The 26,106-nt window shown below is 34.0% G+C and overlaps 1 protein-coding gene across 1 annotated transcript; it reads right to left on the reverse strand.

Annotated features, from left to right (window-relative positions):
• Positions 1–11,594: 11,594 nt before the first annotated feature.
• Positions 11,595–20,674, reverse strand: ND-B18 (NADH dehydrogenase (ubiquinone) B18 subunit). The gene is made up of 3 exons (XM_067266655.1): positions 20,502–20,674; positions 11,880–12,048; positions 11,595–11,815 (listed from the first exon to the last, which is right to left on the reverse strand). The coding sequence occupies exons 1-3, from the start codon at positions 20,611–20,613 to the stop codon at positions 11,713–11,715; spliced, it is 384 nt and encodes a 127-aa protein (XP_067122756.1). The 5' UTR covers positions 20,614–20,674; the 3' UTR covers positions 11,595–11,712.
• Between the last annotated feature and the right edge of the window lie 5,432 nt (positions 20,675–26,106).

The following is a 26,106-nucleotide window of genomic DNA, read 5'->3' on the forward strand; positions in this document are numbered from 1 at the left end:
TGTCTGTTAATCTCTTGAATTACAATTTTTCAGTATCCAATTATAAAATGCTGAGAGAGGTGTTTTTTTAATGATAAGTGTACATAATTTCAAAAATACTTTGATTAATATATTATATTCAGCATTTCACACAAAGTATGTTTAGGCTTCTATGTCTAAAAACTAATAATTTACATAGAGAAATAATTTCTGACAATGAGATAATTTAAAACATTTCTTTCATAATTGTGGTTAAAGTAAATTTTATTACTAGACAGTAAATTTTATACTAACAGAAACAGTAATTTCTAAGGTACAGGATGAACAAAAAGTTAGTTAACCATGTTTCGTATGTTCCAAATACATTTTTGAATCCTAGTTGTAAACAGAGTTTAGAGCAGTGAGTTATTCTTTTACAAAACTGATGGAAACAACAAAAATATATAAGAAGGCTGCAAATTAGTCTTTGCAATGATTAACTGAGTTTTGGGCCATCCTATATGTTCCAATTAGCATGGAAAAAGATATTCTTAAAAAAAAATTATGTTAGATGTTTCAAAAATATAAGTGTGTAATTTAGCTGCTCTTTATCTACAAGAGTTGATCATTTAATTTCTTCAATAATATTACTTTTTTCCTATTGTTATCTGAGGATTTATCATGCTTGACTAGTAGGTATCTCTGACATCATCATATCCACAAATTACATGCTTACTGAAATTATTTTTTAGGCAGATGTCAGAGTTGCCATGGGTCTGTATACTCCATGTCAGATACAAAGCACTTACCATTCAAAATTTTCAGTCACAGCAACAGAAAGAAATCGCATGGATCTGTAGTTCTGCAAATATGAGGATGAGATAAGACCTCTGGTTATAATACTGCACAATATTGGCAATACGGTAAGGTCTGGCATTATCGTGATGGAAAAACACTACAGAAGCATATTTTGACTTACTTTTCGTGAATAGTAAAATCAAAATATGCTTCCTTATTCATTGTTGCTCAGAACACAAAATGCGCAAATATACATTTTGTTGCCTTGAATGGAAATAAGTGCCTTGTCTTTCAACATGGCTCTTGTTTCAAAACGTATTTCAATGCAAAATGCAATGTGTAATACAAAACAGAAAACAAAATTGAGACCAATAGGAACTGATCAGCATGTATGGAAAGTCACAAAGTGTTCAGAAAACGTGCTGCCTATTTTCTTGGATATTCATTTGCAAAAGAAAAGTGGAAATGTTTCCATGAATTAAATGATAAGCCCTTGTAACATTCATTATAATTTTCAATAATTTGACATCAGTTTTATATAAATTTTTAATTTTTTAAAATTTAAATTGCCTTGCAGTAGAGGTTCACAAGAACATTTGATCACTGCCCGCAGAATAATCAATTAATGTGCCATTACCCATTAAAAGATCAATGGATAAACATGTAAAACAATAGATACAAATAATTAAGAAATAAGAAAAATTACTCTAAAATACTGTGGTGTAAAAAACATTTTACTTTTCTGGCTGTTATGACATAAAACAGCAAAGTATTGTAATCAACTGAAATTTTTACATGTTACTTTACTGGCTGTTATAACGTAACACGGGTTACATTCCCAGCTGTAATGTGTGCTACATTTAACCAGGATTTTTGAATCATGATGTTTTTGACACCACTTAACTCAAAAAAACTGATTGTGTGGGCGCTGTTTTGTTTAATATCTCAGGATGGGGTAAAGATTAAGAAACGAAATTTGGCATAACTTGTATATATGTTACAGTCAAAACCCGTTTTTAGTTAGAACGCGTTTTAACTAGTTGAAACTAGTTTATACTGGATGTCTTTGTTAAAACCCATTTTGTCTAGTTAAAACTAGTTTTAACTCAAATTCATTTTTGACTAACAGTAAATTCTAGTTTTAACAAAGACACCCAGTATAAACTAGTTTCAAGTAGTTAAAACGCATCTTAACTAAAAATTGGTTTTGACTGCAACATATAGAGTGATTCGGGGTAAGATGGTAAGTGGAAAAGATGCCTACTTTTTTATATTTTCAAATGGTGACATCAGATTTTGTTATGTGTTTGTATGATGAATCGTTGGGCCAATATTGAGTGCGGAAAGCTGTAGTTTGTTACCGTTACCTCATTTTCTACATCTGAGAAGAATAAAAGCAAGATAAGAACGAAGTTTTTGTTGTGAAATGTTTCTAGAATCATTTTAAAACTAAAAGTTAAAATAGAATTTATTAAAAATTGCGAAAAACGGTTAATGTGTGATATAGTCAAGGTTCTAAAGTTTCCATCGTGAGTTACCGCCGATCCCGATCAGACATGCTAGAACACGTGACTCCACTAGGCATCTTACCCTGACAAATGGAAAAGATGCCACATTTTTCTTGGGGTAACATGTCTATTTTTTGTTAATTGAATTCCAATATGCCTATTTTAAATAAATTTTTGTTTTCTCGTTTTATTGCAGGATATGCATAGAAATTATATAAGGACTTTTCAAAAAGGTTTTTGGACTGAAATGAGCTTTCAGCTAGCTATAGAGCACGTTAGAACGGGCGGAAACATAACAATACTTATACTGCGCTGTTATACTTACTATGAAGTACTTTGCGCTACATATGCAATAAATTAAATTTGGTTAAGATATTCGAAAATTAATTTTATGCAATTATATTTGTTATCTTACCCTAATGTCATTTGGGATCTCACCCGGATACTTAGGGTGAGATGCCTAAAATGCCAGACAGTAAAAAAGGCGTCATTGCAAACACAATATACAATTATTTTTCATACACTCCAAAGTTTTATTTGAAAAACATGCTCAAGAATATGATATTTTTGTTAGAGGCCTCCAAAACCCAAATTATCGCTATACGAGGTCTGTTCAAAAAATATGCGGACTGTTTGAATTGCGCGGCTCCAGTTGGTTCCAGGGGAATCCGATTGGTGTCGCTAGGTTTGTACAGATCTGGTGAATAAAGCCGTTTCCCGATTACAGTTATTTGTTGATTTGCTACGCGGTTTTTAGTGAAGTGCGATTTTTTCGTTTGTCGGATTTCAGAATGAATGACATAAAGGAGCAACGACTTGCTGTGAAATTTGTGTTAAACTTGGAAACGAAGGTCTAATCGTCCTAGTGACATTGAAACAAAGGTCCAATCGTCGAAGTGGGTGGGTGAAACGTCCCCCAGACTCAAAAAAGCTCGCCAAGTTCGATCCAATGTCAAGGTGATGTTGACAGTTTTCTTTGATGTTAAGGGTGTTGTTCATCACGAGTACCTCCCCAAGGCTCCACAGTGAACAAGACTTACTACATTGATGTTCTGAAATGTTTGAGGGACGCCATCCGTCGCAAAAGGCCAGAAATGTGAAGGAGTGGGCAACTGGTTTCTCCATCACGACAATGCTCCAGTCCATTCAGCCCTCAGAACTCGTGAGTTTTTGGCCAAACACTCGATCACTGTTCTCCCCCATCCCCACTCACTTGATCGTGCTCCTTGTGACTTTTTCTAGTTCCCAAACTCAAAAGGCCCTTGAAAGGAAGAAGATTTCAGAGGATTCCCGAGATTAAGGCAAATGCGACGAAGGCGTTGAAGAACATTACAAAAGAAGCGTACCAGGACTGTTTCAACAAGTGCAAACACCGTTGGGATAAGTGTGTGCGTTGGGAAGGAGAGTACTTTGAAGGGAACCCAGACATGTAACTTCTACATAAAGTACGTACATTTTGTTTTATGACGTCAGTCCGCGTATTTTTTGAACAGACCTCGTAATTTCCTTCATAAGCAAAATGTTAGGCATCTTCCCCCAAATCACTACACATAACTTTATTTATTTCTCCCAAACATATTTATGTAGCTAAAATTAGTTTTAACTAATGTTAAAAGTTAAAACTAGTTTTATCTAAAATCAAAATATGTACAGCAGTAAATTAACTAGGTAAAACCCGTTTTGTCTAGTTAAAACTAGAATTTACTGCTAGTCAAAAATGAATTTGAGTTAAAACTAGTTTTAACTAGACAAAACGGGTTTTAACAAAGACGTCCAGTATAAACTAGTTTCAACTAGTTAAAACGCGTTCTAACTAAAAACGGATTTTGACTGTAACATATACATGGATTAAATTTCGGTAGCTAAAGATCGTTGGAGTGAGGGAGAGTCGTGTCATATCAGGTTGCCAACTCAATGGGTCAGAAATCCAGTACTACTCTCGAATGCAGCACCCAACCTGGCGGGAAATTCAAAAGTACGAAAACCATGTGTATCAAACCCAATCTATTTAAACCTATAATCCGGGGGACAGTTAATAATGTAAATTAATTTATTGTTTATGTAAAATAAATTGCAAAATATCTTTTCGGAATCCATAAAAACGATTTTTACAAAATAAATAAACTAACTGTGGGGTTTTTTTTTTTTTGTAACTCTCTCCGCCCAGTGGGCACTGAGAGGGCCTCTTATAGCAAGCCCATTATGGATTCAGCCAGGCCCACAATTGGGCGGCCGGGTGGTGAGGGACGGGGACCGACATATCCGGACGGATCACCCCCCGAAAAATTCCTGGGGATTTTTCGACCCGTCCGGATTCGATCTCGGGTCTCCCGGAACGACAGGCTGTTAACCTTGACCGCTCGGCCATCCGACTGCTACTAATTAACTGTGGGGTTTAGAACATTTAGGTTATGGGGTTTAAAATAGCTTGGATTTAATATACAGTAGAACCTCTATTATCCGGACTAATTGGGGATGAAGATAGTCCGGAAAAATCCGGATAATCGAAAAAGTAATAATTGACAATGCATATAGTATGAATAATTTTTATTTGTCTAGATTTACATATAACTTCAATATTAAATTATTTTTTATTAAGAAATTCAATTAACGAATTTTGTTTAAAGCTAGCTGTTCTTTTTGAAGCTGCTAAATCGCGAATACTTTTAAGATGTCCTGAGTTACACTCTTCTTAGCTCTCAAACCACTTCATGGCGACATCTAAGCACTGAAAAGCTTCAGAATGTGTAGGACCAATATCTCTTACTTCGCAAATCTCTTCTTCGTCTTCTCGATCTTGTTCATCTGAGGCAGATATTTCTTTAATTATTTCCTCATCATTCAAAATTTGGAATCCAGGATCGTTCGCATCGCAATTTAACCACTCGGTTACATCTTCGTCACATATTGAAATTTGTGCTATTGCTTCCGCACTGTCTCCTATACCACTTTCTACTGTTACTGGAATTTACTAATGGTCTTTTCAAAATTTTGTTCCATGCATTCCATCACGTATGTACAGTACATAAATAGTGTCGCAATTCGCAAAGTGCAAATTAGCAAATTCGTACAATTTTTGTTTATTTTGAACAATCCGGATAATCGAGGTTCTACTGTATATTGTTTTCGTACTTTGAATTTTTCGCCAGGTAGGCTGCTGCATTCGAGATCACTGTTCGGGAGGTGAAATAAAAAAACAATGAAAATCTAATATTTTTTACACTGCAGCAGCTTGCAATGCCTTTTGATTGGAGACGATAAAATCATAAAATTTTTTACAGGAATATTTGAAATTTGTGCACACTTGTATTTCAGATTTTACATGTGTTCCATTCATTCGATTACGACTTTTTGACCAAAGTTCGTTTATTACGCTGAAAACACGTTCCGCAGCGGCATTTGCGATAGGGATCGATAGAGTGAATGCAACAAATTTTTTTTTTATTTTTTTGACAGATTCACCCACACGTTTTTCAAAAAATTGACCCAATGCAAGTCTACTCTCTTTGTTTTGCTTGCCACAACTTCAAGAATTTCTCTTAGTAAACAGTAATCCTCATACAATTTACCCTCATTTATAGGCACATTCAGAAAAGAACTCAGATCCTTTAGTTCATTGCAGTCAATTTCTTCGTCCATTGTCAAATGATCATTTTCTTGTAAATGCTCGTAGAGTCGTCAAATTCTAGCTGCTATGTCATTCTGTATGTTTTGAGGGTTGAGGGGCAGTAGCAGCATCGAATTGGCCGGATGGCCGAGCGGTCAAGGTTAGCAGCCTGCCGCCCTGGGGGACCCGGGATCGAATCCGGACGGGTCGAGAAATCCCCAGGAATTTTTCGGGGGGTGGTCCGTCCGGATATGTCGGTCCCCGTCCCTCACCACCCGGCCGCCTCATTGTGGGCCTGGCCGAACCCATAATGGGCTTGCTATAAGAGGCCCTCTTAGTGCCCGCTGGGCGGAAAGAGTTACAAAAAAAAAAAAAAAAAACCTCCAAAATCATATTAATAATGCTGTGTAAGATATATATTAAAAATTACCTTTGAATTACGTAAAAATTTTCACAAATAGAAAAAATTTATTAAAGTTTGCTGGAAACTGCATACAACAACAAAAAATGACTTTGAATTGAGTTGAAAATTTAAAGAAAAATGAATTTAGATCAAACTTCTAACTTAGAAGGTAATTTTTGATTTTTTAAATAAAATATAAAAATTTACAATATTTCGTATTATAAGATTTTAAAAAGCAAAGATGGTCAATACTCCGATCACTCAATCTAATTCTTATTTTAGTAGTGAAAAGCCTTGCTACCGAGAATGCCTTTTCCGATTCAATTGATGCGATTGGAATCGTGTTTAATGCATTTAAGAGAAGACAAATATTATGTGTTTTTCACCTGTATCCTGAAAGATTTCTAGTTCGTTTTTGAGATTGTAGTACTTCTTTTGTTCCCTAGTATTCTTGATTTGTCTACCTCGACTACTTTAATAGAAACATCATAGCCCAATAATTCGGCAGTTCGTTTGTCTTTAATAATCAGGTTTATGAAAAAAAAAAACTTCATACTCGCTGACTTCGTACTCGTTTGTATCCTTGCCCAATTTGCACAACTTGGCGTTACGCAGTCATTGAAGCTACTGGGCATGGTTAAAAATTAAGACAGCGTAAGCACAATTATTCCAGATATTACTGGTAAAGAATTTTGAGAGTCCTGCCACAAATAAGCTACGTATTGATTATTGACCATTTGTGACGTGCCATAACGAGCAAAAATTAAAAAAAAAACTAATAAGTAGGTTTGAAATTAATAAATACAAATGTATTCTGACAGTTTATGTGTTAATTATACTTTCTATTTGCAAAATTTCCTCAACCTTAACGTAAAATAAGAAAAAAGTGAATTTTTAAGAAATTTGCGGGATTTCCCGAGTTAAAAAAACAACCGGGATCCGGAATCTCGTTTGAGAAACCATAATCTCCACCCTCAATTAAACCTTTTGTCTTTTGATTATAATTAGTACTATAAAAGTTTTTTTATACAATAAAATATCATAACAGCCGGCAGTGGCGTAGCGTAGTGGGGGCGGCATTTTTTCACAATAAATAATAATAATACCTTGTAAAAATTTAAACCACTTCATTTCATATTTTTATCGCACCTACGATTCGGACGGATTGAAATGAACACGGAATTTTTCATTACTTATTCTGTGACAAACTGGGGAATCCCCTTTCTTTAAATTAATATACTGTATAATGACAACATCTTGCTCATTGCAGCGACTGACAACACTGTCTGTACTGACTTGTAGGGGTTCCCCGTACTTTAAGAGGGGGGCGAACTTTTCCTCCGCCCCGGGAGGCTGATACTCACGCTATGCCACTGACAGCCGGGCATATAGCATTATGCAACTTGTTGCTGGATATTTTACGATTTTTTTAAAAGTAAAAAAAGTTCTGAAGTAATTTATGATCTATAATCCTAACGGAGAGAGAACGAATAATATTAATAAAGGATTTACGAGTTGGGGAGTAAAACGGAGAGTGTATAAATGATTCCGTGAGTTGAAAGATGGTACATGAATAAACATATAACCTGAATTTAAAATACCGTTAAGATAAGTATAAAACATGGCATCAAAATAATGACTGCGTCGATCCGAAGAGATGTGCGAGCAACGTTACTATTCTGAACATAGGAAGATTACAAAGTTTATTGACAAAAAATAAGATTTATTAAGCGCAGATTGAATTTTGTCTAAATTGGAGACTGAAATCAAAGCCCATACAGGCAGATCGTAATTGATGATAGACTCAGTGGTGATATTCAGTGGGTTCGCACAGGTTCGCCCGAACCCGTTGTTAAAATTTTCAGTTTTCCGAACCTTGTTAAACACAGGGAACATTTCTCAGTGGTTTTGTTTTTTTAAAAAATATATTAAAATATACGTATTATACTCTGTAATACTACTAAACTAGAGCCTTATACCCCGTTCGCACCGAGCATTTCAAACTAGATTGTGAGCAAGGTCGGGGACTATGTCTTGGCGCGATCTCTCTCGACCGTTTCAATCTCGACCGAAACGAGGTTTAATCGCGATCGATTCAAGAGAGTTCTTGAAACTAGATCCAGTCATAAGAGAGATCCCACAATCTCACGCACGCGAGATAATACAAGATGGCTGTGGAACACGTGTCAGGCTATGGACAGCGAAACAAAAAGGATATTGTATTTCGAGAGATGATGACATCTGTCTACTATCAGCAGTGCCATTTGGGGTGAACAATTTCTCTGCCTAAAATAAAATAAAAAAAAAAAAAAGTCGACAGCACTAATATACTATTGTTACCTGGTCTTCGTCCAGGGCCCCTTACGTTCCAAATACGCCACTGATTTATTAGATATATCGCAAGAAAAGGTATTGTATTTATTTCTAGCCAAAACTTCCATTTCGTTTGTCTGCGATTGTCAGGGAAAAATTTTCTGCTAGCGAACCCTTTAACTATTTCGAATATCACCACTGGATAGACTGGATATTGGCGAAAGACAATGAACATAGAGCATTCGTGTAGATTCTTCAGAATGACAGAGCGGTTAAGATGCCAACCTAACGCTCTGAGGGACACGGGAATAAGTCCGGACTGATCGAAAAAGTTGAAGAAATTTTTCGGGGATGAACAGTCCGGATACATTGGGTCTCGTCTCTCCTCACCATCCGTCCACCCCATTATGGGCCTGGTCAAATGCATAACGGGCTTGCTAAAATGGCCCTCTTAGAGCCCACAGGACAAAGAGTATTTTTAAAAAGCAGTGATCGATCGGGTAGTTGGGAACAGTCTTTGACATCCAGGTCAAATAATCCATAAAAATTTTTAAGGTTCTGACCTCTGTCTGACCCAGAAACAGGGAAACTGGCCATGTGTAGGTGATTTTGTTAATCAGAATAAATAAAATGCTAGCTCTAAAGAAGCTATCTATACTCATAGGTTTTTAGTTTTTTACTCTGCTCTGTGAGCACTAAGAAATCCCTTTAATCAAATCCGTCGAGGATTCAGCCAGGCCCATGAAGGGACAGAACCTAAGATATCCAAGACAACTACCCGCGAAAAATTTCTAGGGTTTTTCGACCCGGGTCCCTCAGCGTGATAGACTGACACTTAACCGCTCGATCATCTGGCCAACTCCTATTTACTTCTTGTTTGTTAAGTTATGGCAATGCAACATTTGGGCGATCTGCATAGGGGGATGCTTTCCGGGAGATCTTTTAAGGGAAACTGGCCTTATTTAGGCGTTACAGACGTGGAGAAAACCCAGAAAATTCCACGTGTCCAGCCCGTCCAAGCGAGGCTCGAACCCATGATCGAACTCCCAGTGTTCAAGGTACGAAGACCGCTTGGCCACTGATGGGCCCTGTTTACTTGTTAGCTGTCAGATAAGTAAAGAAAACTCGGAAAATGCCACCCATTGGTGAGGTACGAATTCACGACCAATTATCAGTGTTTAGTGGTGTTATCCATTCGGCCACTTGAATTTTAAGGTGTTAAAAGACATGCTAAATATTTGACCGAATTTTTAGATGTATTTTAACTTTAACTATCAGATTTCTTAATACCTTTTCCCATGTTTATTGTGCTATTTTCTACATTTATTTTTTTTATAAACCCATTTGTTTTTAATGTATTTTTTTGAGTTTTAAAGATTCTCATTAAATAAATTGCTTAATTTTTAACTTGATTAAACTGCAGCTGTTACATATATTTTACCTCTGAAAGTCTGAACTGAGAGAATCATACATCTGAAATCAACATACAGCACATACACACAGCTGTTCAATTAGTATCTTTCAAGTAATAAATATTGAAAAAGTATTTTTACTGAATAAATTCCTATTTCTCAGATTAAAATACAGCAAGTTAATTAAAAAATGTACCAAAATAATCTATTAAATGACTATATTTTGGATCCAAACTACTATCCAACAACTTTTCTGTTACCAGAAAAACCTGATTTGGCTTATGTATGGAACCTTCTTAACATTTAAATCATAATTATAAATTGTATACTAATGTATACTGCAATGTATTTGCTGTAATACAGTAATTACTACATCTATTGCTGAAATTCTTCTTTATCTTTGCCCTCAACTAATTTTATCATCTTGCAGTTTAACTATTTCTTCTTGTACCACATTGTATTTATCTAAACAATATAAATGGATATCAGTTATCCTTTGTATTAGTTGATCCATTGTGTAGCTTTCTTGTTGGTTGTCTTGTTTATTTACTATGGGCTGATAAATACTTTTAAGTTGGTTGATGGCTTCTGTAAATCCTAGTTTCAATATTTCTTCAAAGGCTGCAGAGATGTTTTCTGGGGTAGCTTTAGATTTGTGCCCTGGCATCGTGCTGCAGATTAGGCTTAGCTATCACACTAAGTCACGGGCACGAGTGCAAGGTTGACTACAACAAAATAATACAAATTTTTAATACTCACATGCACCAAAGGCCAAAAAGCAAAAATAAGGCAACCAAATGTTTTAAAGAAATGGAAAAAATAAATTAATTATAAAATTAGAGCTGGAACAAAGACAAAGCACTGTTCAACTTGATGCCACCTAGCGGTCCCCAACAACCATAGCCTGTTATATAATCAACAGGCCAAACAATATGCAAAATTCTTTGTCTATGTATAAGCTATAATTAAATATTAGAAATTAATTAATTTGACTAGAGGTAGGCAGTTATGCTGCCATCTCGTGTTAAATTTTAATGAGCAATTCCAAATTAAATTTTAGAGATGTCTAAATTAAAAATTTATTTATTTATAATAATTACATTAAATACGAGATGGAAGCATAACTGCCTACTTCTAGTCAAATTAATTAATTTCTAATATTTAATTATAGTGTTTACATAGCCCAAGAATTTGGCATATCATTTGGTGTGTTTATCATACATATTATCTGTGACTTTTTTCTATTCTGCAAATTGAATTCACATTCCAGGTTGGTTCATTCTGCACTAGAAAAAAAGATGATGATGGTTCACACTCCTTAACAATGCATATTGTATAATTTTCTTTGAATAAACGTTATACATAAAATATTTGAGTATTTTTTTTCAGTGTGGAATGCATTATCATATTTTATATTAATTTATATGGGAAAAATTGTTTTGCATTACAAGTACGATTCTGGAACGAATTATGCTCATTAAGCAAGGTTCCACTGTATATTGAATATATTTCAGTATTTAAAACAACAAAACAATTTCAAAATTAATATAAATATAATTGCAAGTGTACAGTTTAAGAATATTTACAAATAAAACTTTTAAATAAAATTATTTATTATCCAAACTTACTATTTTCATAAGGGTCTGTACAGGTAATTTTAGCAATCTACAAAGAATTTTTCTATTTCAAAATTTGACCTATTTATTCCTAAACTTATTCTTCATTCATCATTTCCTTTTCTTCTTTGGCTCTTTTCTTAGCAGCTCGAGCCAAGAGTCTTTTCTCTCGTTCATATTCTTTCATTCTTAAAATGAAACTAATACAAAAAATATCTTTAGATGAAATGTAATTTAAAAAGTATGAAGTAGTTCGATACTTACTCTTCATGTTCACAATATTCGTATTCATGTCTTTCGTGTCCACATCTGTATAAAAATGGAAACTGGTCTTTTCTACAGGCACGATATTTCAGTAATAAATGAGAACAATAGTCTCTGTCTTCTAAAGGAATTTTCGCTGATTTTAATTCTTCCTCAGTAGCAATCATAACTGAAATAATTTTAATAATAATAAAATGTAACAGTTACCTAATAACATAACATACCTATATAATTATTATAAAAACTTTGTAATTTAATTATCTTACAAATAATTACAGTATGTTATGTATTGTTACTTAAATTAAAGCTTTCATTCATAGTAAAGCTAAACAACAGATGTAGTGTAAGATATAGTTTGTACTTTGAATGTTTCAAGGCTTTTGAAAATTTGAGTCCAGATGAACCATTCCATTTGCTATGGCTTGGAACATCAAACCTGTCAATAAAAAATGTTTGGCCTAATTTTTTAAGCTGATGTTACATACCATACTCAAAAACAGTATGAAAAATATCCTTATAGTTTCAACAATTAAGAAAGTCTAACTTGACCCTAGTCCTACAGAGTTTCAGAACTAATTTCCTATAATCTTTGGGTTTCAATAATGGGTGTGATTTCATCTTGGAACACTTGGAAATCTTAGCATGGAAAAAATAAATGTTTTTAAATGTTAAACATTGAAAAGTTATACCAATAAACTATAATTGAATTGGTATTCTTTTTGAGACAAGATCCTCTCAAACTGGTTATTTTTAAGCTGTTGTTCATAGTCCTATGTAACACTGATACAAATAAAACAGCTGGAAACATTCAAGAGAAAAAAAAGACCACCACAGAGATGTGTGTTTCAACAAAGAATACTTTCTTTGCCTAAAATCTTTTGGATAAAAAACATCTATCAATTAGATGAAATGCAGTAGTTACAATTTAAAAATGAAAACTTACCAACCAAAGCTATGTAAATCTAAAAAGTCTAAAGCCTGTTTTGATTAACCACAGAGAGACTAATAATCTAAAATATGCCACTAGATATTATCTATGGAAGATATTATCATAAAAATACTTTTATACTTTATTAATTTAATAGAAATTTTTACAGGTTTTTTTCTCTGTAAAACTGTAAGTGAAAATTTGCAGGTAAAACTAAGGAAGAAAAGCAGTATATATGTAAGTTATATAGAATGCACTGTTTATATTATATATAATATATTTAAACGTTGCAAAAAGTTCACTGAGTTCAGCATTATATCCACACTGTAATATATTTAATTATTTCAAATATATTACTCATTAATGTTTGCTTATTGTAAAATAAAAATAATCAATTATTGCATGGCACACTGAGAATGTTGTTACAGGGATTAGATTGGATTTTATTTCTCGTTTGTTTGTGTTTTACATTCTGTAAAATGTAAACTAAAATATAACATGAAAAATGCTTTAAGTGATGAATGATAAATGTTCTTCTATCCCTATGGTAAACAATAAAACAAACTATCAAAGTACTTTCTCAGTGGGATATAGCTATGTTTCAAGACAAGCAAACATAGGAGTCTATCAGATTTAATAGGCTTCTAAGTAACAAAATTTTTCAAAATTCCCATAGGCTCTCTTTTTTTTCTAGAAATTTCCTTGGGAGTAACAACTGCTTACCCATTAAAATTGCCTTCTTAATACTGCTTACCCAGAACCCCATTGAATTTCTAATGTTTCCAATGAGACCTTCCATCTTTGGAACATTTTAGTAAAGCTGTTGTTAGGGTAACAATGTTATACAAACTATGAAAAATGGTTCTCAATTAAGCCTTTTGCTTTAACACAAACTATGAAAAATGGCAAACTAAGGAAAATGATATTTTTCTGCTTTATGGGAGTTTGTGTTGGCTGAATTAAGCATTGGTGCATCAGATAAAATTTAAATAATCATTGTTGACAATTGTTTTAATGATTAGTTATGATTAGATAATGAGTTACTCCAGTGTATAATTAGAGCCCAATGGTTCCTTCATTGCCATCCTCATCTCACTGGTATTGATAGGAAGCAATGCAATATGATGTAAAACAGTTGTCAAAAGGAAAAGATCCATATTTTATAATTTTAGCATTAATTTTCATTTATGCCCTACCACTCAAACTGCACTTAATATAAAACACAAAAAATACTTCAAAAACCTTTAACATGCAGTTAAAATTATCACAAACAATCTAACGTTTTCGGTCAACTTTATTGACCTTCCTCAGGATCGAACAAGAACCGTTATTTCGAAAAAATTCTATTGCCAAACATAAAATTTAGAACGTTTTAAAAAACAAAGCCGTGCAATCTCAGTTCACTCTTTTACAGATGCATATCGGCCACTTTCCAAGCCAATGGGACCCTGTAAGATTCTCTAAAATTAATACTTTGCTCCTTTTCACTGTATTTGCAAATATGCCAAGCCTCCGTATACTTAAGCTGTCTTCTATTTGCCACTTTTTGTATAATTTCTGCACCGTCACAATTGATTGACACCTCCGATGGATCCGCAATCACATAATTCACTAACACCGTAACAGGTTGCCTGTACCTTATATTCCTACAGTTGCTAAGAAATGATAAAGCGCCCATAGACAGAACGATGGTTCCAAATGTTTACAGAATACCGGTGCAGGACAAAAGGCAGAATGAGGAACTATATTAGGCTATATAGGGGCACAAAAGCGCCCATAGACAGAACGATGGTTCCAAATGTTTACAGAATACCGGTGCAGGACAAAAGGCAGAATGAGGAACTATATTAGGCTATATAGGGGCACAAAACAATCGCTGGCGATAAGATTAGAAGAGCATAAAAGGAATATAAGGTATGGGCAACCCGTTACGGCGTTAGCAAATTATGCGATTGCAGATCCATTGGAGGTGTCAATCGTGACGGTGCAGAAATTATACAAAAAGTGGCAAATAGAAGACAGCTTAAGTATATGGAGGCTTGGCACACTTGCAAATACAGTGAAAAAGAGCAAAGTATTAATTTTAGAGAATCCTATAGGTCCCATTGGCTTGGAAAGTGACTGATATGCATCTGTAAAAGAGCAAACTGAGATTGCGCGGCTTTGTTTTTAAAACATTCTAAATTTTATGTTTGGCAATAGATTTTTTCGAAATAACGGTTCTTGTTTGATCCTGAGGAAGGTCAATAAAGTTGATCGTTGAAAGTTATAAAGTTGCAATAAAGTTGAAAGTTGTTAGATTGCTTGGGATAATTTTAACTGCATATTAAAGGTTTTTGAAGTATTTTTTGTGTTTCATTTATGCCTTTTTAATTATATTGCTATATCTTATGAGGGAGGTTAGACAACCCAGAAATTCAGAAAAATCTAAAATCATTTTGTGCAATAAAGTAGTTTATCTGTCAAAACTATTTTTTATTGATGTCATATTATAGTTTGTGGGGGCTAAAATCAGTCCTAGCAAAAATGTTCATTTCTTATTTTTACAGAATAACTGACAGTCAGTGAGAGATACCCAAAAGAGTTTAAACAAAAATTGCATCTCTTTTTTTATGTCTATAAGCTGCATATAGATAAAAATTGAAAAATTCATGTGTTTTGAGTTACCCCACCACCAACTTTTAAAATAGTTTCATGCAATATCTTATTTACATGTGGTTTGCAAATTAGTCTAATAAAATAACACCACAAGTAATGTATATATGTTATTATTGTAGTATGAAAAAGGTTAGGAATAAGTATTTTTGCAAAAATTTACTAAATACAAAAACACTTCTCTAATGGATTGGTAGTAAGAATAAGCTGAAAAGCATGATTTTTTAAAATATTTATCTATATGCAGCAGTGTATACATAAAAAGATACAACTTTTGTTCAATTTTTTTCTGATACATCTCACTGACTGGAAGTCATTCCACAAAAACAAGAAATTGACTTTTCTTCAAGGGATGATTTTGCAACTCAAACTGTAATCTGGCAGGATCAAAAAATACTACTCTATTTGCACACAATATTTCAGCTTTTCTGAATTTCTGAGTTGTCTAACCTTCCTTGTTGTAATAAATAAATAATAAAAATCAGTATACTACATGTGGTCATGTTTTTATCTTCTCTCATTCTGAGAATATTTTAAATCTATTTTTTACATATATCAGCATTTCAAAGAATTCAAGAAAGGAAATATTTGATGTTTTCTCCTTTTTGGATTTGCAGAAAGGAATAAAACAATACACTTTTTTTTTTTTTTAAATTACAATAAACACTTTTCTATGTAGGCTGATGTTACGTTAACAGCCAGATTAGGTGCTTCTAGTGACAAGTTATGAACTTGAGTCATCACACAAATATGAGGACTAAGAACAGGTCTTTGGTAGTGTAGTACATGCCTATGGTTTAAATAGTCTAAATTTCTTCCAGATTATACACTAGAAAAGTTTATTAATGAATGAACTACATTATAATGAATTGGAAGAGATATATTTTATTATAGAGCATAATAATAATAATTAATTCAGGAAACATTTTTTGCTTTTATTCATAACAGAATGGTGACATTCAGCAGACTCAACAGTTCCAGACCCGTCAAGTATTTTTCTATCAAACGCCCTCTACAATAGAGCTAGTGGAACTGAGTTGAGCACCACCTGTACACAGGCAAAGAAAACTGCTTCGGAAAAACACGTGCGTCTTTGGGTTGGATACGTACTGAACGCGGTGATTGTTTTCTTCCTGTGATAATGAACTACAGCTTTCTGCCACACAAAACTTCAAAAAATAACTGTTGTGTGGTCGGCTGTAGTGTTATCTATACTTACCTATATTACTGCACCACCAGGTACAAAGTTTTATTTGTTCCCAAATGAACAATACCCTGGGAGGAAAGAGAAATGGCTGGCTTCAATTTAATTCCTGTGGTTAATTATATAATAATGTGTAGCATTCTAACCAATCTTCTGTTATAAAACCTTAGTTGGCTCTATTTTAAATTTAGCTCTCTAATGTAAACTTTAGTAATTTTCTTTTTTCTTTTATATTATTTTGTTAATCTGACAGATATTAATTGCCATATGATGTGATATTTGAATTTAAGAAATCTGTAGAAGAAAGGAATAATGAGCAAAATTAGTATTTTGAGAAAATGAAGGTAAAAGTTCTCCCTGTTAATACAATACTATTAGCTACTGTTATGATCCTTATTGAAGCTCCTCTATGTATATGGTTAGTTATAAATTTCATTATTTACCATGCAATGGATATATAGTTTTCTTCCTCATGCCAACCTTTAAACTGTACAAAATTAAGAGTATTATAAGTATCAGAATATTAATACTGCTCAGTCCTAATGATCTACAGTCACTTCTCAAGTTATGACGAAAAACTTACATTTAAAAAAATTTTTTTATGAATCAATTTTTTATAGTTTTTGTCAAATATATATCACATACATATACAGGTATACCTCGAGTTACATCATTCTCGATTATACGTCGTTTGTCAAAAAAGTATACGAAAAATTAAAAATCAAGTTTAAGTCATTTTATTCGACTTTACATCCATCCACCACAAACACTGAAGTCGTAATATCACTAGAAAAGCGTTGAAAGCACATAAAATCATATTAAAATATGTACATTTACAGTAAATGTTAATATAATCATCATAAATCTTAGAGAACGAAACATGAAAACATCTGTATTTCTGTGTTGTCGTCTTATTTAGTGGTCTTTAAGTGCTCATTATTGGCGTTTTCCACTGTAGTTTAGACTTACGTCGCCTCTCCCGGAACCAATTACCGACATAAGGTGAGGTATACCTGTATATCTTGCACGCTTCTGACAATCGATTGCATCATCTTTAGTTTTGTTGTACCCTTTGCATGTGCTCGTGTAAGATGGCTAACTGTTTTGTTGTAAGTACAGTCACTTCTCGACTTACGTCCGAAGTTGCAGAACCGAACCCCGTCGTAAGTTGAAAAGTGATTGTATTGACTAATGCAGGCATTAATTTGACCATAAACTGCTCAATGTACTGTACGTATATATTATATATTATTTAAATATATACTTATAAATAATATATAAATTTATAATTTATCAAATTTCTATTTATTAAAATACTAGCAGGTAGGCCCGGTGTTGCTTGGGCAAAAGTAATGATAGCGAAAATTGAGATTATTACGTTATAGTCACAAAAGAAAAAGAGTAATTTCATCAACAAACTAAGTATTTCTAAAGAAAGATTGAATTTGAAAATCAAATATTCTAATATTGTTCGATTTTCACGACGTGTTCTGATTATATCGTTCGATTTTCATCGAATGTTCTAAAGGACAAAGGTCGAGAAAAACCAAACTAATCTGTTTAAATTTGAAAATCGAATGTGTTCTAACATATTACCCTTTTTCTTTTTTTTTCCAGAGTCCATAAATCTTGCACGTCGCTTTCTCTTGTTCTCGACTGTTACTTAACACTTTCGTACTTAAATTTGGTACCTTAACTGTGTACCAAATTTCAACTTTCAACTCCTAACCATTTTAGCAAAAATTAAGATTATTACGTTACAGTCAACCTTACCCGTTTTCACAGAATGCATGAATTGGGTCCCCCGTTTCCAGACTAATTACAGAATTTTTAGATGGGTCTAAAAATATGTGCAATTTCCCACAAAAACGAAAAAAATGTCTTGCACGTCACTTTCTCTTAACAATTCCATTGTTGACACTTCCATTGTTTCTTGACACTTCATTGTTATTTGACACTTCTATTGTTGATGAAAGTGTTAAGACTTAATCCTGTCCCTCACCCCCATGGGGAGGTATTTCAAAAAATCCCTTCTTAGTGTGTGTTCTCATAACGTACCCTAACTGTGTACCAAATTTCAATTTTCAACTCCTAACCATTTGGGCTCTGCACTGATTATTATTATTATGTTGGGTTAAGTGAGATATACTCAGTTAACACCGGTGGCTGTGTACTATGCTGGACAAAAGTCAAGGCATAATAACCAAAACAGAAATTAAAGAAGTGTATCAGTGTGTGTGTCTGTATTCAGGAATTTTCTCACAATATGACATGTATTCAATATAGTGGCATTCTGTAGTGTGATGTATGTGTTTCTATTCAATTGTAATGTGCCCATGCTTTTGTGTAGTGTGTGGGGTATGACACCTGTAGAGGAGAGAACAACAAGTACAATAAGCACCCTATCCATCCTCCACAGATGCCTTATTTCCTGGCAAGTTCTGTGTACTTGCTAATTTTTTCAGTGCATGCATTTTGTATATTGTGAGTGTTTGGAATGGATATGTCTATAATATATGTGATTTTATCAATGACAAATGTGTTTGTCAATGAGTGTGATGTCTGGTCTGTTGTGGTAAATTGTTTTATCTGCGATTATGGCTCTGTCGTAGTACATTTTGTTGTTGTTGTTATTATTATTATCAACTCATCTCGATTATATATATAGATATATAGTGTTACATGTAACATACAAAATTCATATATTGCAAGAATGCTATTATTCCTCAATAACAATCAAATGAACAAAATGTTGAAATAAAAGTAATGAACACGAAGTACTAAACTTTAAAATTATCACATTGAAAAATCACTGGTAAGATCATCATCAGAATCTTCATACAAAAACATTTGTATGGTTGAAGCAGATGATGGTTTCCAAGTGTAACGTTTTATCGTTGGTGCTTTTAAGTAGCTCCTTTGCTAATAACAGTGCTTCACAAGAATCGGTAAGAACTCAATTATGTAGTTTAGTTTTTATTAAATTTAATTGCAAAAAATACATTTAACTGCTGAATGACGAAGCAATAAAAGCATCTATTTACTGCCAAAGTAAAGTAAAAAATATAGAAATATAGAATAAAAACGAAAGTTTTGAAAGGTACTAAATTGAAAGGAAAGGTATTAGGATTTCTTGAATAGTACTGGAAAAATGGTGTTGGGTATCTTGGTACCGGAACATGTAAAAAGGTACTAGATTAGTACAAAAGTATTAGGTGGAACGACACTGGTGTCGGCTTTGTAGCCCCAATTCTGTTACTTGGCATCGCCACTAGAGGTGCCTCGATCTAGTTTTGTCATTCCTTCCACTAGCTCTATAGCACTGTTTCGGAACACGTTTGGTATTTTGACGCATCTTTCATTTATGTTACCTATCGCTAGCTGCATCTGACCAATGACGACTGTTTCCCACTCCAATGCATATGTCACTCACTGTTCAGCAGATGTAACCAAGAAACACCTTTGCTCAGTTTCAACTGTTGACTCTGCTGAATGCAGCCAATGTTTATATTTGAAAGTATAAGCAAACTGAACAAAATACAAATAGGAAACAATAAAAATCATTATAAATGAAATGCTTGTTTGCAATTGCAACTTTTTAAATTTCGATCAAGTTAATTACAATATTTTAGGAATTATCCAAGCTTTTACTGGCATACTTAATTAACATGTCTGAATATACCAGTTCTCAATGTATTACGTAGGTACACCATCGAATCCTGTAAAACTAATATTCTTTCAAATTAATTGCAAAAAAATGTAAAAATCTGAAGAGCTATATACAAAATGCATATAGTAGGAGGATTTAATAGGCTCTTTAAATAAAAAATGGTACCTCTTTCTTTTCTACCATTAGGAAACCCCATAATGGGATCAAATGTTGGTTCTTCTCGCACATTCGGTCGTAAATTATTGCCAAAAGGGTCGTGACTAAAGACTAACCCCATGATCGCCCTTACCAACTTGTTTTTAAATCGACTTCTATCGACCCTAAGCTGAAATTAACTTGTGATACAAGCGCCACCTTCAAGATGAAACAGTCAAAATAGACTTTATTCAAAAATGAAGGTCACGAAGAAATCTAGAATTAAAATCACGGATTTAAAAATAAATTGCTTTTGTCATATTAAAAAAAAATTTATTTTCGGTTTTGTTAGAATGAAAAGTAAAAACAAATCGGTTTCTAGTTATCGCCGTCGACCATTGTCACTGAGGATATAACGCGAGTCGATCTTTAATAGGAATAATTTGACTTACTTTTTAGATATGTCGGACCATGTGCATTTACTGAATGCATACTGAACCTATTAAAGACGTAAACAAATTCCTGTTTAGTGATTTTAAGGTGGAAAGAGTTTCAAAGAGATGCTGCTATTCCAAGAACAGATCAGACGTTTCGTGACTATCTGTGCATGGGACTTTTTAAACCCTTCCCATCCTATGGGCACTAAGAAGACATTTTTTTTTAGCAAGCCTTCTATGGTTCTGTCAGTAGGGTGGCCGGGTGATGAGGGATGGGGTCTGACATATCCGGAAGGACCATCTCTCGAAAAATTCCTGGGGTCTTTTAGACCCGTCAGAATTATATCCCGGTAGATTGCCATCTTAACCGCTCGGTCATCGAGTCATCACTGTACAAAGGCTATCACAATTGAACAATTATCTTATTCAATTGTTCATGAATGATGCTGACTTATAATTTAACATTTGTAGATAATGTACCACGACGACGCGATTAGAGATAGCTATTTCCAAATTTACAAAAAAAAGACATTTTATACATATAAATAAGTTACTATACATATACATATACAGGGCCGGATTATCGAATAGGCAAAGTAGGCAAATGTCTAGGGTCCGTAATCCGGACGGGGCCCGGCTTCAGTGCAGAAGACTGCTCTGTTTCGAATCCGAAATTCGATAGGACAGAAAAGGCTGTATTCAACAATTCTTACTAAGCTCCGCTCGACTAGCCATTACCTAACAAAAAAAAAAAGGTCAACAGCCACCCGTGCGTCAGAAGTAATGTACGCCACGGGATCTCTTGCGCCATCTAGAAATATTCCTAGGGCCGCGTCTCGTGGTAGTACTGATGTATGGATGGTTATGATTTATTTTCTAAATCTACACTTATACGTCGCGACATCGCATATTCGATATAGCGTTCAAGTTACTCGAGTGCGAAGATATTACAATTCAATAGTGTTTTATAAAAGAGTTAAAAAGTTATGGGTGACACGACGATATCTGCACCGGGTGTCACCCATACTAGCTACGCTAATGTCACTTTATATAAGATTTGTTTAGATGCAACTTATTTAAATGGGGCCCCAATTTAAATTTTGTCTAGGGCCCGCTAGAGGCTTAATCCGGCGCTGTACATATATATATATATACTGTATGTATACATATAAAACCTCTCTATAACAAATATTTGCAGACCACAAAATTTTTCCGTTGTAGAGAAGTTTTGTGAAAATAAGAGCAGCCTGTAAGACTGGTTGTAACCTTTCTGGCTACGTACGCAATTTCCAGCAGATGCCGTTAAAAAATTTAAAGTTTGTTTTCGATAATAAAAAAAATTAAGCTTGCTAGTCCATATAAAAGTCTAAAAATAAGTTTACACTATCATTTATTACTTGCGCAATAATAGTGGCCAGACGGCCGAGCGGTCAAGGTGGTAATCTACCGCTCTGGAGAACTCGTGTTCGAATCCCGCCGGGTGAAATAATCCCCAGGAATTTTCCGGCGGTAGTCCTTTCGGATATGTCGGGCCCGGTCCCTCACCACCCAGCCGCTCCATTGTGGGCCTGGCCGAATCCATAATGGACTTGCTTAAAGAGGCCCTCTTAGTGCCCACAGGGCGGAAAGAGTTTAAAAAAACTTGTGCAATAGCGCTAAGTCTAAAAAAATAACAATCTAAAATCTTTTTAAGAGTAAGATAAGTGCCGACAATAAACATGAATAAACTGTTAAATATACAGTTAAACCCTTTAAACTGCTACCGTTGTTTTTCACTACTTGGTGGAAAGGTGAGAGTGCCGATTTATCGAAAACGGGACGCAAATAGGAATGTCTGAATAATAAAAATAAGTATCATTTTTCCTTCATTTATTATTTTTGTCCAAAGTAGTTTTAACTACATTATTTCCTCGAGTCATGGAGATAAATGTATTCAATGAGTCGACATAGATTATATCATTTTTTATTGTCCTGGATGCCATTTCATGCCACGATCTTTTAATTAATTAACCGTAGGGCAGATATCAAGGGCATCTCAATAGAGATTGATTTCTACATTGATTTTTTCGATAATTTTCCTTATTTGGTAGCGTGTTCAGTTAGATTTAATACTTTTTATTATCCCAGCATGATGTGGTTGCAGACTTCTGCGTAATTTGCTCGAAAGAATTGTATTTCCACATTGCTCAGTTTGACTGTCTTATGACAGGTTATCAATTAATAGGAAGACATTACGGTTTTCTCTCTTCATATCCCTATTATAATCTTTAACAAATTCTTGAAAAAGTAGGGCTGTCTCCATTTTTTTTTGCTGTTCTTGTAATGGCAATAAATAGAAGGGTCGAAATTTTTAAAACAAGTGGGCTCTACGAATCTTCCAATAACAGTCGCAGTTCTCTTATCACTACCGTCTGAATTACAACAAAAGGCAATTGTGATTCTATCTTTATTCTCCTTGCAGCCTTAAGGCCGCCACACACGTTCAGGAAATCCTTTGAGGAATAACTGTGCAGGCCTGACCTTGAGGAATTCCTGAACGTGTGTGGGTAAAAACTGTACAGTTTCGGCGAACTGTACAGACCACCGGAGTAGAAACGAAAAACCATTTGATTTTCCTGCACAGTTTTGGACTGCGCAGGCCGACTGAACGTGTGTGCTGTCGTGTCGTTCAGTTGTGATGCCGCTGAGTAGTGAGAACAATGTCTCGTGAATCTTTGGAAGAATTATTTTTTATAACCTTTTAACTTTTATTATTTATAACCTGAAAAATTAATTTTTTCGGTTATAAATAATAAAAGTTAAAATTATTTTCAGATCAAAATTTTCTCGAGTAAATTAAAATTATAAATCATTTTAATATTTAGAAAACTTTTCAGTTCACTTCTTTAGTTTTCATAAAACATCTCGATACTCTATAATATCCTTTTCTTTTACATTTAAAAAAAATATATTCTTTTAATACCTATACCTGTTTAATATCTGTTTTAATGTTTTATTAAAACATTGTTAAAATATTATTTTAAGTTGTCATAAGATTAATAATTAAAAATAATTTATTAAACTTTAATTATAAAATTAATTTGCGATAATAATTTTTACAATTTGTACTAATATCGGATGTGGTTGAGAATTATTTATATTTGCTTTTTTTTTTTTTTTTCTAATATCGGAATAAATTAAAACACGACCATTTGAAATAATATTTTAACAACAAGACAAAGTAAAGTAGAGAAATGGTTTAATATGTAGAGCTAATTAATTATGTAATGAATTTTCAAATGAGCTAATTTTAAAAGTAAATGAAAAAATAACCTTATTAAAAAAATCATTTAATGTTTTAAAATGTAAAGGAGTTGTGTATAGATTAAATTGTACTTGCGATAATGTAAAAAAGATTTATACAGGAGAAACAAAACGATGTCGAACGACAAATTGAAAGAATACAAAGTGGCAGTTTGATTTGAACACGTGCACTTTCCACGAATCGAACCCTTTTAAGTGCAATAAAATAACAACACCGACTTAAAATCGGGGAGAGAGTTTTCGTTTACAGGGCAATAAAACAATTTAACTGAGAGATTTTCCTCCTCGTGTGTGGGCGACAGGAAATTCTGGATTTCCTCAAGGCCAGGCCTGCACAGTTTTTCCTCAAAGGATTTCCTGAACGTGTGTGGCGGCCTTTACACAGGTGCATGAGCAATCGTTTTATCAGGTTGTAATCGGTAAAATAAAGCGGTTTCATCCATGTTATACACATCTTTCTTGTCATACCGCCCTAGTATTGTCGACAAACTAGTTCTTCCCTCTTCCACACAATCCAAATCGACTTCAGCAGTTTCACCATGTTTCTTTCGCTGTGATAAGACATGACGCTGTTTAATTTAATTAAACCGATGCAGCAGCTACCCATTGCTGTAAATAAAATTGTTTATATTCATCTGCTGCCCAAATATTTCTGCTTACTTTCTTATCACATCATCCGTGGCAGTGCCATTCTTTGCATTTACTTGAGCAAGCTACGTAGGTGGCTTTTTTCAACCTCCAATGGATTATAAAACAAAAACAAGCGTAAATAACAAATTGAATTGAATTATACCTGGAAGTCGCTCGGCGCTAAATCGGGGCTGTACGCTCAGTGTTTAAAAAGTTCTAAGCTAGGTGGAAGTCTGAAAGGTGAAAGTCTTCACACCTTTAATATATGAAGACTTCCTCCTTTTTCCGAACTGAAAATTTGGCTAGGTTTGTCAGCGACTAATGACGATTCAAGGCTAATGACGATTTTTAAAACAACGTTAAAGCCCATCCAAGTCACTGGCGGCAACATTCTTCGAAGAAAGGATTTCAAAGCTCGTCCACAGATAGACAAATGCCTCAATCTTCACGGCGATTATGTCGAAAAGTAACCATGTTTGTACCTAACTTTTGGTAATAAATTCATTTTGTTATTTACGCTTGTCTTTGTTTTATGGACCATCGGAGGTTGAAAAAAATCGCCCTGGTATATCAATACTGCTTTTTCAAGTTCGTCATCATATTTTCCAGTTTTCATTTTTCTACAGGCTCTATTTTCTGCATTCATCTACTTACTTTTTTGGTTTAAAATATCTCCTATCGTCCCGTCTATTTACATTTTTTCCCCCAGACAATAGAAAAGTCACTAGCAATATGTTTCTGAGAACAGGATGGATGGATTTCACTATATGCACAGATTTCTTGCTTATCACTAATTGTAAGAGCAGTTTTCTTCTCCATTGGATAAAAGACTAAAACAATCACAATGCATAGTTTAGCAATAATTTAGAGCGCGAAAAGATCTAAACAGTTTCATATTCGACTGACAGAATGTGTGTCCAGCTCTCTCTAAATTGAGTAGAAAAAAACCGTGACGAAACGTCTTGTTTCTCATATTTTAAAATTGCTGGGAACTCTCGTTTCCGTAATATTTTACCTTAATTTTTGTGACAATAAAAAAATTATGGCGGTTGATATAAAATATTTTGAATGAAAAATGATTATTTTATCTTAAATCATGGTTAATGAATGGCGGTAAACGGTTTATACTTTTGATTTTCTATGGAACAAATTGTTTTTCCAAGACTTTTGGCGGAAAATCCGTGATTGCGGTATATGGAGGGGCAGTTTAAAGGGGGATGACTGTAATTGAAAAACGTCGTATTATTGAAGCGCTTTAGAGCAAA

Source organism: Centruroides vittatus, unplaced genomic scaffold, assembly GCF_030686945.1.
Source record: "Centruroides vittatus isolate TY-2023 unplaced genomic scaffold, ASM3068694v2 contig_2787, whole genome shotgun sequence".
In the NCBI taxonomy this organism is placed as follows: Eukaryota; Metazoa; Arthropoda; class Arachnida; order Scorpiones; family Buthidae; genus Centruroides; species Centruroides vittatus.